This window comes from Nipponia nippon, unplaced genomic scaffold, assembly GCF_047370975.1.
Source record: "Nipponia nippon isolate SJK-2023a ecotype South Korea unplaced genomic scaffold, ASM4737097v1 scaffold_7, whole genome shotgun sequence".
Lineage (NCBI taxonomy): Eukaryota > Metazoa > Chordata > Aves > Pelecaniformes > Threskiornithidae > Nipponia > Nipponia nippon.
This window is the reverse complement of record NW_028262391.1, coordinates 4261419-4276135: the sequence shown is the minus strand read 5'-3', so window position 1 is coordinate 4276135 and position 14717 is coordinate 4261419. Positions and strand designations below refer to the sequence as shown.

General features: G+C 45.8%; 1 protein-coding gene across 7 annotated transcripts in view; it reads right to left on the bottom strand.

Moving 5' to 3' along the window:
* The window catches only part of PLD1 (phospholipase D1), an 81923-nt gene that overhangs the window by 24482 nt on the left and 42724 nt on the right, over window positions 1–14717 (bottom strand). For 6 of the 7 annotated variants that reach the window (XM_087739238.1, XM_087739239.1, XM_087739240.1 and 3 more), the window contains 9 exons: window positions 13314–13466; window positions 12383–12532; window positions 10976–11059; window positions 9126–9207; window positions 5980–6090; window positions 4447–4653; window positions 3576–3792; window positions 2509–2622; window positions 284–412 (listed from right to left, as the gene is read on the bottom strand). In XM_087739238.1, coding sequence (XP_087595364.1) covers window positions 284–412; window positions 2509–2622; window positions 3576–3792; window positions 4447–4653; window positions 5980–6090; window positions 9126–9207; window positions 10976–11059; window positions 12383–12532; window positions 13314–13466 — 1247 coding nt within the window. The remainder of the gene's footprint in view (window positions 1–283; window positions 413–2508; window positions 2623–3575; window positions 3793–4446; window positions 4654–5979; window positions 6091–9125; window positions 9208–10975; window positions 11060–12382; window positions 12533–13313; window positions 13467–14717) is intronic. The other variant, XM_087739245.1, reaches the window with a different exon arrangement.

Below are 14717 nucleotides of genomic sequence, written 5' to 3'. Positions count from 1 at the left end.
CGTCCCACTCCTCAAACTGAAGCTTCTGGGACACAGCACCGAGGGCTGTGCAAATGAATTTAGACTTATCATGCAATCGCCTGCAGTCCAAGTCCATGGACCGTAATGGCATAACTGGCCCTAGAACCTCTCAAAGGGAGTTTTGCTGCTTCTTCCTAGCAGCCAAACCAAGATTGCCTCATTACCTCTGGCTCAGAAGCAGGAAAAAATACAGTTTGAGATTGAGAAGATGCAGAACAGGGTTTGGGGGAAGTAACGGCTTCCAGGGTACAAAGGCACCTACCAGCAAAAGGTTTGTCAAGCTGAACCCAGTCTTTAAAGACAAAGTTGCAGTAGTCTTTTCCGTGCCAGAATCTGGTTTCCCCAAGCAGCTCGCCAACACCCGTCTTCAAGCTGCGGATGGATCCTTTATCTGTCACAGGCAAAGAAGATAACAAAAACACACGCTCCAAAGTCAGGGCTGTCCATTGCACACCGCTGGTGAGAGACTCACTGCCATGGAAAAGCATTGGTGGGGCTTGCCCGTCCCAGCTGGCTGAAGCTGTTTTCTCCCTAGCCTTCCTGCTCCTTTCTAAGGATGCATTTTAGTACTTTTTATTCCCTATTTTAATATCTGTTATACAATCAGGACAGGTTATATATAGGAGTGTTGTGGAAATAACAAGAAGATACTGAATTCTCTCTACGTTGGACTAAAACACCACCCTATAATCATTTGTCTCTCCACAGTCCTATGACACCTAAATATTACCATGTGGCAGTCCACTCCCAGCTGCGACTGACCTTAGCGGATATATGTACAGGAACATCACATATATAATCCGCTTAATACATTTTACAATACTAATGAATTAATTCCAACCTCTCTGCTAGAGGGTTTATGATTTTGTCTCTATAGCAGGGTATATCTCCTCTAACAGAAGCTAGTCTTTATTAACTAGAATGAGATGATTAAAAAGCTTATGTTGCCACATTAAATATTGCAGGGTTTGTTTGGTTTATTTTGTTTTTCCAAATAACAATGTCATCTTTTGATACAATTTTACATGTTGAACAAATGGACTCTGAATTCCAAATTAATTGGAATTAAAATGATTGAAATGGTCTAAAATATTATAGACAGGGCTATTCCCTCCTAACAGGATCCATTCCTAGAGCATGTATTTTGGTGCAGAGTGAACTCTTTCCTCACTGTTAAGAAAACCAAAACTGTTGGCCTAGACCATGAACATTTAACTAGTGTTATTTCCTGACCCTGAGAGCAGCCTTCACCTACCGTACCAAATACTAGTGCAGTAATTGCACAGGAACATGCCAACAGCAGAAGCCTTCTCCTAACCCAACCACATACCAGGTAACCATGAAAACCCCTTAGCACATGAAAAACCCCTTTCAACAGTCAACAAAATACACATCAGTAGCAGTGCAACAAGACCAGTTTACACAAAGCAAGCCTTGCCAGCACTGCTGTAACCCCACCGAGCCGAGCTGAGCCAAGCCATGCCAAAAATGCCATGCAGCAGGTATGCACCACAGCTGCCTCGGGAAGCACGAGCTTCTAGTGAGAGTCCAGGTGGAGCTGGGGAATCGCTGACTCTGCACGCTCGAATGGGAATGGGTGGGACACGCTGTCCGGCCAAAACACACGTCATGTACTGAGCTTCGATGACTGCACATGGACTCATGAATGAGCATGAGGTGACCACAGGGCAGACCACACTTCATTTCCACAAAACAAATGCCTCTCTTCCTTGTTACCTGCTGCTACTTTGTAACCAATATTTTATAATTGGCAATTAGTGCCTTAGAGGAAGACGTTAACAAGAGGAAGATGTTGAAGAACTGCTCCTCACCCCATACCAGAACTCAAAGGCATCTCGATGAGGTACCATACCGAAACAGGCCCTTTCAACACCCGTTCAGAGATCAGAACAGCTCAGTGCTTATAACCACCCAACTCATTTCTCAATCAAGGGATTTTGATCATTGATTTTAATCAGGGGCAAAAGGGGGCCCCCCAAGGCTTCATCCAAACACAGGTCTGGCAACAGCCACTTTGCTGTTTCCTCTCTCTGTTTGCCTGTCTCCCCGCATCAGGCTGACTTTAAAATATCCAACGCAGAAGTTCCCAATTCCAGTAATAAGCCCTTTCCTTTGCAGGATGAGAGCTGCCGAAATCATCATATACCAGAATCAGAGCTATTTCCTCAACTGTTCCCTGTTGTCATTATTGCAAATTTGTTTGTTTTTTGGTTTTTTTTGGTTTTGGTTTTTTTTTTTTTGTGGTGTTGTTTTTTTAGTTATTATTTATTTATGCTGCAGCTTTTGTAGCTTCTAGAGAAGGCTCTTCTGCCAGGACATCCTCAGAGGGGTGCTAAGGATGCTGGGAGAACAACAAGCAGCAAAGGCTGATCCTGGCACCCAACCTAACTCTCACCATCGTTACAATGCAAAAACATCGGCAGCTAAAGCCTGAAGGGGTCTGCGCCTCTGCCTTCCTCCACTTACCCTCCTGAGGCTCAGCGAGCCCCTGTTTGGATTCACTGTGGTGATGGAACATTTTCAGATGGGGCTTTAAACTCTGGATTATATTCGGTTGACTTCTAGTGGGGTTACAGTAACCTGCAGAAAGTCAAGATGCTCTATTTATGGCAAAAACGCACGTCCGCTTCTGCTGCGCCAGTGCCTGATCCTGCCTGAAGCCACCTTGCGTGACAGGAGCTCAAAAGAGACATCAATTTGCTGAAACTACAGGTGACCAACAGGCAAAGGACCAAGTTCAAGACTCGGCTGGTTTTAAACCAAACAGATATATTGAAGTATCAAAGCCATGGCTATGTCCTGAGCTGACTGCAACCAATGCAAACAATGCTCCAGCAAGGCTTCCTCCGGCCAGAGGCAGGAGTAAGATCTGCAGGGAGTGATGGAAACTCAGGTAAGTTCCCACCACGAGCAACATACAGCTTCAGGGGCTGAGGACTTCAGGAACAGATTTCAGAAAGGCCTCCATGCTAGAACAAATGTCAAGCCGATCCTTGTGGTTTTAGCTTTGAGGCTGTTTTTAATGTGGGGAATTAAAAGCTGCATTCAAATATTCAACTGTTGAATAGTCTCTCCTCTCTAGTAAGTGGGTAAATTGGGACTATTTCCATTTAAGTGAACTGATTTAAACCTAGGTAACAACAGCCCATGAGAGGGGATAATCACATTCAGAAACTGTTTTGCTTGCTATAAAAAATACAAGTTGAAAAATGAGAGATTCAATTCTCCCTCGCAGGAACAAAAATTTTCCAACAATATAAACATTAGGTATCACATACACTGTATCACGTCACCTGATGGCTCATGACAATTGCTAATTAGCTAAATGCAAATCCACTTAAAACTTTCCTTGTATATTTTGCAGTGACACAAATTTACATATTGACTACGTATAGTTATTATTCCGATAGTTAAGAAACTTTCCTTCTTTACAAAGAACACATTACCCTAGAAATTATGTGAATCTGCATGTACACCCACCCACCCACCTCCACGCACGCTTTATGTATGTTTAGTTGAAAAACATTACTTACTTGATTCACTGTCTATGCTGCTGACGCTGTCGGCATGGTGCATGCCGTGTTTATGGAGATGCTTGTAAATACTGAACCTTGAAAACTTTTTGGGTTTTCCTATTCCTTTCATTTTTGACATGTCTGGGGCATCCTCAGCATTTTTCTGGAGCAAGTGGCTTTCTGGGGACAGAGCTTGAGCCTGCAGGAGGACACATTCAGACGGCTCTGCTGCAGACTTAAAAGACAGAGGACGTTGCTGCAGGTGACGTACGGACAGGTTCCCCTTTAATTACAGATTATCACGCATATCAATGTTCAGAAACAACCACGAGCCAAACTTTGCTCCATGATAAAGACACACTTCAGTGGCAACTACGAATGCTTTTGAGGAAGAGGGTCTGTACCGAGGAGGCACTCGACAGGAAAACCCATTAATGCTAGCAGTACATTCTTCCATCTCCTAAATCTACTCTGGAGTATCACTCCCCTTGAAATTCTCATAAATTGCACACAGACCCAGGTTAGCTGAAAGCTCAGCAAGCAAGGCACCTGCTGAGGGCCCGAGTACCCAGAAGTTCAGAGCACTCTAAGTGCCTACTGTGCATTTCTAGCTAAGTTTTATTAACAGCGTAGCCTCCAAATTGTGGCTGCTGCTCCAAGCTCCAGGGGAAACCCAGCTGTCTATCTCCGTGCCCTAGCAAGGGCTGGCCAGGATCTAGCCCTAAAGAGTCATTCAATACTCAGATACTTCCCCCTTCCCATTACCATTCCTCTTTAAACCTACTAAACCCAACCCTACGCTTAGAAGCGGACAGGACTTGTTCATCCCCACCACACACGTGACGCGCAGATGTCGAAGGTGGCCACCAGCTGGAGCAAGCTCACTTACTGCCAGGTTGGTCGTCGACACTGACTTCACTGCTGCCACTCGTTTGACACTGCCCACGTCGGTCAGGCGATGCTCGTCATCATCCCACCTGCCGTACGCCAAGTCGATGCCACCCACAAACGCCACAGACTGGTCAACGATGACGAGCTTCTCGTGGTGGGCCCAGAGGTACACAGAGGAGGACACATGGTCTGGGTGTCTCATCACCTGGGGAGAGAACCAGCACTCAAGCTCAGCATCATTGCCCAATTTACATCCCTCCAGCCACAGAGCTGCCCAGCTCTTTTTTTTGGCTGCTCAGGATGATGGGGAAACGCTGGAGTTTTTAGAAGATGCCTCCACACAGACTGCTGTAATTACTGAAGCTACATGACTCCACCCGACTTGGGCTCAGCCTTACTGGCAGGCAGGTGGTTCCCCACGATGCAGGTATTCCTGAGCAGCGACAGTTACTGATGTTGGGATAGGTCACACTTACAACAACTGTGTTCGTAAGAGCACTATAGTCAAGGAAACTGTCTCAATGAATAAAACCATGCTTTCAATAGCGCTATAAGAGCTGAGCTTTCAAACACAGAGCCTGCTCCAAAAGAAAACAACATATTGGTGATCTGACTCACTTCTTTGGTTGTTGCCACTACATAAGTGAAATGAGAAGTTGGCTGTTTTTTTCCCCCATTTAAAATCAGGAAGTTGTTTGACATTTGTTTAGGAGATTCTTTTTGACATGTGCTTATGACAAAGTCATTTCTATATCTAAGCATTCAGTATATAGTTGTTTTTTTTTTTTTTTTATGTTAGAGGAGAGCCATTAGACCAGCTTCCTGGGGAAAAAGCTAGGAAGTTTCACCTGGCTGCCCCCAAATCTGTTATACACCTAGCACGTATCTTCCCGTTACACCTTCCTGTCTTGCTGCGAAGGCGACGGTGAATGGATGCTTCCCTTCACCGTGACAACCGGTCAAATAACAATAAATCTATTATTCTAGCAGTTTGTTAGTCACCCTCATGCATAACATATCTTATTGCTCATTAAAATGTATATGCCTCTAATTTCAAGAGGCTGGATCTAGCCCTATCAACTGGTTCATGTACCACAACTCGTTTTCTGCTCGGTGGCAGAGCAGCAGCAGAATAGCCCAGGACAGCACAATGCTGTTCATTTACGATGGAAACATAAACATCCAGTGTTGACCCTCATCATCTACGTATGAACAGAAATGCTGAAATGAGACAACATTCTCAAATTGTAATTTTCCATTCGATGTAACCCCATTAACTTGTCACATGAAATACGTTTCTTGTGATTTAGATGAATAGTTGCTTTGGCAAGTCTAAACTACTCAATTTTGTGTTCAGTTATAACCTAAAGAAATGAAGTTGCCAGATGTGGTAATCACTGTATGGGTATGTCTTCTCAGACTATTCCCACTGTTCTTCCAGTTCACACCCACGTACGCTGAGGGTCAACACTAGCCGTTCAGAGCAAATGAATGCAAATGTTCTTCATGCGACTGCCTGATGTGCAATTACCTTAATGTTTGGATGGAGGTGCATGAGCGTCCTCTTGCTGTATTCACTGTTGATCCCTAGGGCAAGCTCCACCTCTTTGTACAGCATAACAAAAATTCTCACTCCTTGTTGCTGTCAGAAATAAAAAGAAACACACGGTATGCAGGTATTTCAATGGATACAGTCCATTTCTGCAGCGAGGAAAAGCTACGAGGCAGTAAGCACGTTGTGCCCGCAGACAGAAATGCAGGCTGAGGTCACTTGTCCTTGATTACATTCTTCCAGATCCACCATGGTGAACCCACAGCGTGCAAGGGCCTGCACTGCTCAGGAAAGCTCTTCAGCTTCCAGAGAAGGGCTCAGTACCTGGATTTGTATGTGAAGAGCTGAGGTATGCCAAAGACCATCAACAGGTCATTCTTACAGTAGCCCCTTTTAAACATCCTTTGAGGTAAATTTTGCAAATGTGATTCAATCCACATATAACAGTGTTGCACACATCCACTGAAGTTCAGTTTTCTGCCGTTTCATGTTGTCCTGAGGTTTGCCTAGAGTTACAGGCATCTGCAGGACAACAATACCACTGTGGCCATACGGACATCCCTCTCCTAAAGGGGATGCAACCGACCCAACACCAGCAAACAAGTTCTTTCTGCTGGTAGAGCTAAACCAGCTCCTGGAATACAATGAGCAGTGCTCAAAGGATGGTGCTTTTCTTGAGTAGAATGGTACCCACAAGAGGGTTTTCTAAGGACACTTGTTAAAGCACTTTCAAAACTCCCAAGTACTTCCCAAACCTCAGCAGATGCTGGCCACACACTGGTACTGCTGCCGTAAATCAGCACGGCTTCAAACCTTGCAGTAGAGCTTAAACTTGGGACCTAAACTTTCCACAGCCCTTAATGCTACTGATAGCTTGAGCAGTCTCCAAAATCGTGCACGATATTCTGCTCCCCACTGCACCCAGAGAAGTCCAAGGCAGCACTGCACATACATAAAGGGCAGCCTTACCCCTATAGCTAGACAGCAGCTTGCCAACTGCCCTGCCGAATCAAAGAAATGCCACAAGCAAGAGAGCGGGCAAGTATTTCCAGGAACTAACCGTAAAATACTCCTCACTCTTACAAGGTATTTATAGCCATAGGAAAATCCATGTCAACATGACAAAGCCAAATTCTTCCAGTGAGCATGCCCCATGGCCATGTTTCATTTGCCAGAAAATAAGACTACTTCCAAATCAACAACACTCAGACACAAAAAACTATTTTTTTCTAGTCATGCGGAGGGGTGAGGACTGTGACAACTGGTTTGGAAGAGGAGGGAGTCAAAGACTACTTCTGTACGTTCACCTGGACTCCTGCCCTTCTACCACATCAAGAGTTCAAGAGACTTCCCTGGCCACGCTTCCCTTCCTGACTCACCGCTCACGTGGGGCAAACTACCATTTCTAGCACCGGTGTTATCACGGGTTGGGTGAACAACTGAAGTACAGCCCACACTCATAAACACCTCACCCTCAGCTTCTCTGCCTGCCTCGCTTGGCTCCGTGAAACATGTTCTCTGTAGTCTGGATCCAGGCGTGTTATTGGAAAGCAGGGAACAACCAGCAACAAAATAAACTGTTTTCTGAGATGAAAAGGCTTAAAGAAAAGAAAAATAGAACTAGTAGTTGTGGTTGTTCACTCATATCTCCAAGTGCTGCACAAGAAAAGAGAGTGCACAACAGCACAGAGCTTTGCACGGGAATCCTGACCAGGGGTGCCGGGAAAGGCACCAAGTTAACAGCAGGTCTGAGCTTTTCTCTTCAGGAGAAAGAGCAGAGAAGGAGAAATTAAAATAGATGGGGAAAAAGTCTTATCAAGTTTATACAAGCATTCACTTACTAAACACGAGCATTTATTAACTCAGATAACATGGCAATGCAAATAGGAGTCCAAGTCTCCGAGTCGTTTATCACCTCCTTGTAAATAAGTCGAATGCCACAGCCCAGCTCTGGGGAACACGATGCTGCTTGTGTTTGCACACTTTTTTCATGCTTTGCTAAAACCCCTTCCCCACATCCCTTTTCCAGAGCAATGCACCAGGACCCTCATGACTAGAGTCCCGCCTGAGAAGGGAAGGCAGGGAGGGCACAGCTGATCTTCTGCCTCTTAGTGGCCAAAAGAGCCATGAGAATATAGAAAGGGGTGGGTAGGAACAATGAAAACCAGGAGACGTACAGGTAGTGAGAGGCAGCTCCAAAAAATAAAGCCTTTTCTAATCATATAAGTTACCCTTGGAAATAAAAATAATAATTAAAAAAACATAAAACATTTTAAGCTTTAGCCTTTCTTATGCTCCACTAAAAGTCATTATTACCAATGGTAGCAGCTGTGGAAGAGCTATGGCAAGAGCAGCTTTGGGCAGCTTGGTCTGGGCAGGATGAAAGCAAGAGGGGCTCCACCAGGGGTAACGGGGCTGGGATGACGTTTACCGACAACAGGCACTTCTTTGCTACAGCGAGGAATGAAAGGTGAACAGCAAGAACATCAGTTCTTCGGTGTTTAGTTATAGGAAGGACCTATGCAATGTATCAAGTACGGAAAACCAGATGAGAAGTCTACAGTGAGTTAGCATGAACCTCTGGATGACACCGAGTGACTTTTTGCTAGTGACGTCCTGATTTTCTTGGCAGACTGACGGTACCTTTCACAGCTTCACCTCGGAAAGCTGCAGCACAGAGACACAATCCGTGGTAACGACAGACAGGATCTGCACAACACAGCAACGTACAGACCACCTACCAAGAGCCATCACAAAGTTCTTAAGTCTTTCCCGTACCTCTAAATTACATATGCCACAAGGAGAGCACCGGACAGCGAGTGCTCTTTGACCCCACCAGGAGCTGGGGCAGTCATAATGTAAGGCTGAAGTGACCCAAACCCCAGGACTTGAAGGGGCAATCAGAGGGTCTACCCTTCTGCCTTCGAGCTCTTCCAAACACAAGCCTGGGGAGCAAATCAAAACACGCAGTTTTCCGAGGCCATCTGAAATGAGGCCGGGCCAGCTTTAACTCTCATCCCTACCAAAATACACGGTGCAAACGCTCCAGTCCCAGTATGACCCTGTAACTGGGTGGGCAGAAGGGGTTTTCTGCAGGGTGAAGGTTGCAGCTGGAGCTCACTTACTGCTTTCCGCTTGAGGATGCAGTCCAGCCGCCAGCGATTTCCTTCCACAACGGGTCGTTTCATGAAGATTTCTGGGCTCAGCCTAAGAAAATAAAGGGGTGGAAAAAAACACAGCATATGTAGTCTGCAAACAAAGCACTGGCCTAAACAATCAACTCGATAAGCAAAGAAATAAAAAAGCTTATATAAGGTGGATGTGAAGGCTCACATCCCAGAGCGATGCATTCTCCAACATCAGGCTCTTTGTTTTTTAATAACGGAGCATTACAGAGGGCAGGGGATGCATCCAGCACATGCATCTTGGTATTCAACAACCCATGAGACCAAGTTTAACAGTGATGTATAAATGGGGAAACTCGGACTCTATCTATGGAAGAAAGATGCAACAAAAGAAAACCCCAAGGTAGATTTGAAAGAAATGTGTAGACATAAAAAAATAAATGAGTGGGATTTCAGTTCTCCTGGTACTTAGGCTGTCTGAGTAGCATAGATTTGTGCTGAATTTTCCTTGCTGCCTAAAGACAAAGCAATGTGATCTCTCAACAGGAGATTTTATTGATTCATAGCTTTAAGGATTACAAGGAATAATTAAGCAATCTCATCTAACTCCTGCAAAGGAAGGTGACAGAATTTCATTAATTTACTTTTGTACCTTTGTACTGAGCATGGGAACTTGTGCTTGATTAAAGCATAGTACTACATCCTAAAAGCATGCTTCTGAAAATAGCATTTTGATCTGAAACTTGGAGTTTAAGATAAGTTTTGCAATTCCAAGATACATTAACAAATGCCTGAATAAAATGTTAAGTAAGAGACAACGGGTCTGAAACGCGACGCTCTTGCGTTGCTACCTGATGTTGCACGTGGGGATCCCGGAGCATTGGGTTTATCTGTGGTCATGTTAGGAAACAGGTTTCCCCCAGTAAACGCTAACATCATATTTAGTTTTCTCATAATTGCCACCTAAGAATTAATCCTCCTGGTTCCTACAGGCAGCGGATTAGTAGAAGAGGTTCATTTTACAGATGGAGAAAGAGGAGCACAGAGACCTGCCCAAGGTTAAAGAGGACCTCTGAGCTGTGGCTTGGGAGCCTGCCCTACCATCCCGTCCCCAAGGTCCAGGCTGGCTCCGCCACATTAACCTCCACAAAGGCAAGACACAGGCAGCCGCAACTGGCATCCAGCCAAGAAACTCTGCCCCGAGGCTGCGAGAGCACCCTTTTCTGCCTCAAACGGGATCCAGAGCACCGCATAAACATACTGAATTACTAGTCAAGAAGTGGGCAGAGCCAGGTCCTTTGGCAGCCACGCAGCTCAGGGAAGGGAGGACAAAACTCCCCTCCCATTGTCTGGCCCATTTAAGAGCAGAGCAAAATTACACCACCCGCCCCAAGACGCTCTCATCGCTGGCACGAGGCTTCCCAAAACAGTGAGGAGGAGCTGAAAGGAGGGTCCCATGCAGGATCACATGGGAAGACACCGTCAGAGGTGTTTGAGTGTCCATGATCCCTCACACACTGAAAAACATTCTTGTCCCTTGGGTTTGCAGTGATTTACACTCCCGATGAGCACCTCAATACCTAACATTTGCAATTCAGGTGGTGCCTTCATGCAGTTTCAGGCCTTTCCTTGGAAGGAGACAACCAAGCTGTTGATTTCAAGCATGCGCTTTTGCTGCCAACCCTCCTGAAAAGGCCTTTGAATACGACACAAGGAGATGTTTGGGTGTGCTGCCAAACCATCTGGCTGCACGGCTAGCTGCCATACTGTAGGGCCTCCAAACAGTGCCGCATTGTCGGGAACGTCCCAAGAGGGACGGCTGGTCAAGATCCAAATATTTAAGTACGAACCACCAATCTGTGATGAAAATTTCTTCCTTAGCAGCTTCCATGGCATTTGCGACATCTTCAAAGTACCACTTAGCATTTACATACCTGTAAAAGCAAACACAGCGCTTAGATTTAGGTTTCCTCCCCTTTCATTAAACAAAGTCCATAGCTGAAGACCAGCAGAGTTCTGTGTTAATGCCATTTACATGCTCTTCTCAAAAGCAAACACAAACCTAATTTCAAGAATTAGGACAACACGCAGGGAGAATTTCATGCTGCTATTAGTAGCCTAATGAAACAGCACAATTAGAGATCATTAAGTGCTGCTTGGTACTTCTGCCAGCCGCACACAATAGCCTTGGGGTTTGCTTGATGTGCGAGCTAGTTTTCACTCTCAGGGAAGGACGGCGGAGTGGTGTTTGCTTTGATTTACGGAAATGATTTGGGCAGTGGTTACTGCAAGGCAGAAGCTGCAGTGAGAGCACTGCGAGGGTTTGCTTCCAGCTAAAGTCGATTTTATGAGGTGCTTCTGGGAATGGCTTAGTGCAATCAGGTTACACTACAGACGGGAGGATTTCTCGTGGGACTGCTGCATGCACAAAGCCCAGTCACCCTTAGACTATACCCAAACTTGCATTTGCTGATGCTCTTTCATCGCAAAGCCAATCTGCAAGGCCTGAATCTGATGCTGCTCTTCAACCAGATGAGCGACATTTGCACCTGAACACATCCGTGGTGCCTGGAAGGGTAATGCTGCGCTACAGAATGAGAATCAGCCTTGCAAATGTGGTGAGCGGGACATATCTTGCATTTCAGGGCATGAAGGACGTGACCAGACCATCGGTGGCAGAGGAGCACGGGCAGGACAGGCTGCAGCACAGCTGCTTTGGGAGGGAGCTATGGAGAAGGGAGCAGCCAGAGGCAGACGTTTTCAATAGCACCTGCGTTACCTTGGGCTTACAACCCAGAGCCCAAAGACCTAAACCCGCAGGGAACAGTGTTTCCAGAATCACGAACTGGGATAAAATTGAAGCCAGGAATATCTTAGTGAGAGAGCAGTTCTGGCTGTAACTCATAAGCATCCTGCCAATTATATGTGCATCAAAATACCATTTTGATCATTGCGGTAATAAATACCCAATGTGTCTAAATTCAAATGAAACTTGATGTTTCAAAATGCTGTTAGCTGTGATGCAAAGCCGCAACAGGATCAAAGCGCTCCTGTCACCAGTACTGCCATTCTGTTCCCAGTGAAGAAAGCCTCATTTTTCGCAACTTCTCTAATTATCGTCAGTCCTCACAGCCACCAAATGCAAACAGCTCTGTCCATCAGCCCCGGACTAACGCAGGCAGGCGTGTGCCATTGCTGCTGCAGGTAACGGTGCCCAAGGCACCGTGATCCAGCCGCAGCCTCGCCGCGGTCCTCACCACTTGGCCAGCGTGTTCTCCTGGACGGCCGCGTACGAGCCGAAGCGGTGCTCCATGAGGAAATCCTTCCCGTGTTTCCGAACGAACTCGTCTATGCCCTGCCTCCACCACTGGGCATGTCTGTAGCTGTTACACTTCAAAATCAGCGACCTGTAAGACAGACGGCGCACGGGGCAGGATGCTGAAGCCACGTACGTTTAATTGGGCTGCTCCTCGCTGTCTGCTCGTGCTCATAAATGCACTTGTATCAGTCATATTTTATTTAAGCAAAAAGTAAGGACTTTGCTTTGTTGTTTTGTTTGGAAATGAATACATCAGCACTGAGCTGGCCCGTGTGACTACCACAGTATTGCACTGCCAAGCATAAAAAAAAACAGATTTAAATTAATAGCATCAGCTTAACTTGGAGGAGAGCTGGACCTAGCTAATGCTGTATTTTTTTTAAAAGATGAATTTATAATGTATCCTATCATAAAAATATTAAATACCTCTTTATCCCAACTAGCATGTCTTTTGGGTAATACTCTGGTTGAGCTGTAGAGGAACGAGTCCCTGCTTGCAGCAGAGAGGAACAGCGCGCCTAGAAAATCACTGTAAGCAATGGCTGCAAAAAACAGACTGTGCAACTCAACAGGCACCGTGCCCTCAGGCCTGAGCAATAACCACAAGGACGGAGGAGTGGTGGCTGAGGCACCAAATGCCTCATTAAGACATCGGAAATGATCAGCATTAGACCGGCCAGATCCCTGGCAGGTATAAACACCCCAGCAGCTGTCCAGGCCCAAGCCCTGCGGGACACTGAGCCGCACCAGCCCGGCACACCTTTTTAACCCCTCCCAGAGAGGGGCATCGATTCTTCCTTAAAAAAGGAGGAAAAAAAAAAAAAAAAAAAAAAAAAAAAAGCGCTCTAAATAAAGACTGTATTTCTTACCTAGAGAGATTGTCGATCTGCAACCCGTATTTCGTTTCTGTTTCTTTCTGGCCTATCTTTATGTTGAATTCCTTATCTACCAGCAGGACGAAGGCAATGGCCCCTGAGTCTGGCTTCATGTACAGCAGGAAAGAGTCCTTCACCACCAGCCACCTGTACGGGCACAGCAACAGGGAACCTGTATTTCACCCGTGCCGGTCTTCAACACGTGAGCCATAAGAGACTAATAAAGTGAAAAGGTGTTGCCTTCAAAACAAGTGCAAATCATTTATCAGGGAAAGGAGAGCGTTCAATGAAAAAGTAAAATTTCTTTTCTGGGGCTAGTTCAGGGTATGGTTTTCTTGAGCAGAAAAGTGCCTCTTTTATGGACTTGGGTAATGAGCTTGAATTCGATATATGACTTTCAGAGTTATTTGCCTGACTCCTTTTTACAGAAGTCTTTGAAAACATAGGTTCTCGTGTCTAACGAAATCAGTGAGAACCTCCCTGCCCACAAACCTCCCAGCCAAGCGCCCCAGCACCAGGCAAGGTACAACAAGGATCCCTCCATCCCAGATTTTTATTCAGCTTGTATGTTACACCTGGAGGCAATACAGGAATTACTTGACATTTCTAACATTTATTATGATGCTAGGATCACTTTCACTCCCATCAAAATACATGAACGAGGCATTTTGGAAAGCTTTTATTGCCAAGCAACAGGCACCCTGTTAGAAACACAAGATGAGAGATGACCGGCAGGTTTTACATAAATACTGTAGCCTGAAGGCAACTCCGGGAAAAAACATGTTTTTTTACTGTGAATGACATTTCTAATTTTTTCTCCCCCTGCGGCGTAGCTGGGGTAACCGGCCCCCTCTGTCCCACACAGGTCTCCACCACCAGACCTTCGCCTCATTCTTCTGCACACTCAGAAACACACAAAGCAACAGAAAATACCGCAAAAATCTGTTCATTCTTGTATCTTTAGTAACAGCCCCAGCTCCTCATCTACTTCCAGCTCCCGTAATTTTTCTTTTCTTTCAGGGCCCTGAAAGAGTTATCCCAGCATCACCTCTCATTTGGTGCCAAAATGCCTCCCCCCATCATTTGACCCATAATTTTACTCCCAAACATACCCACAAAGTACATTCTCAAGCATTCCCCATGCCCGAGAAGTCCTGCCTATACACACTGACAGCATCACCCCACCGTTCTTCTCCGTGTCCCTTTCCACAACCCCCATGGCCATAACACACCCAACCTACTATAATAAGTGAAATGAATTTGGGGTATAAAACCCCAACGCCTATGGCAAAGCTGTGGTGGGAAAAGGGTGGCCGCGGCCTGCCCCATGCTCAGGGGGAGCTCTGCCCCCAGCTTGACGTGTCCTAAAATCCTCCGCTTAAATAACCCTCTCTGGGA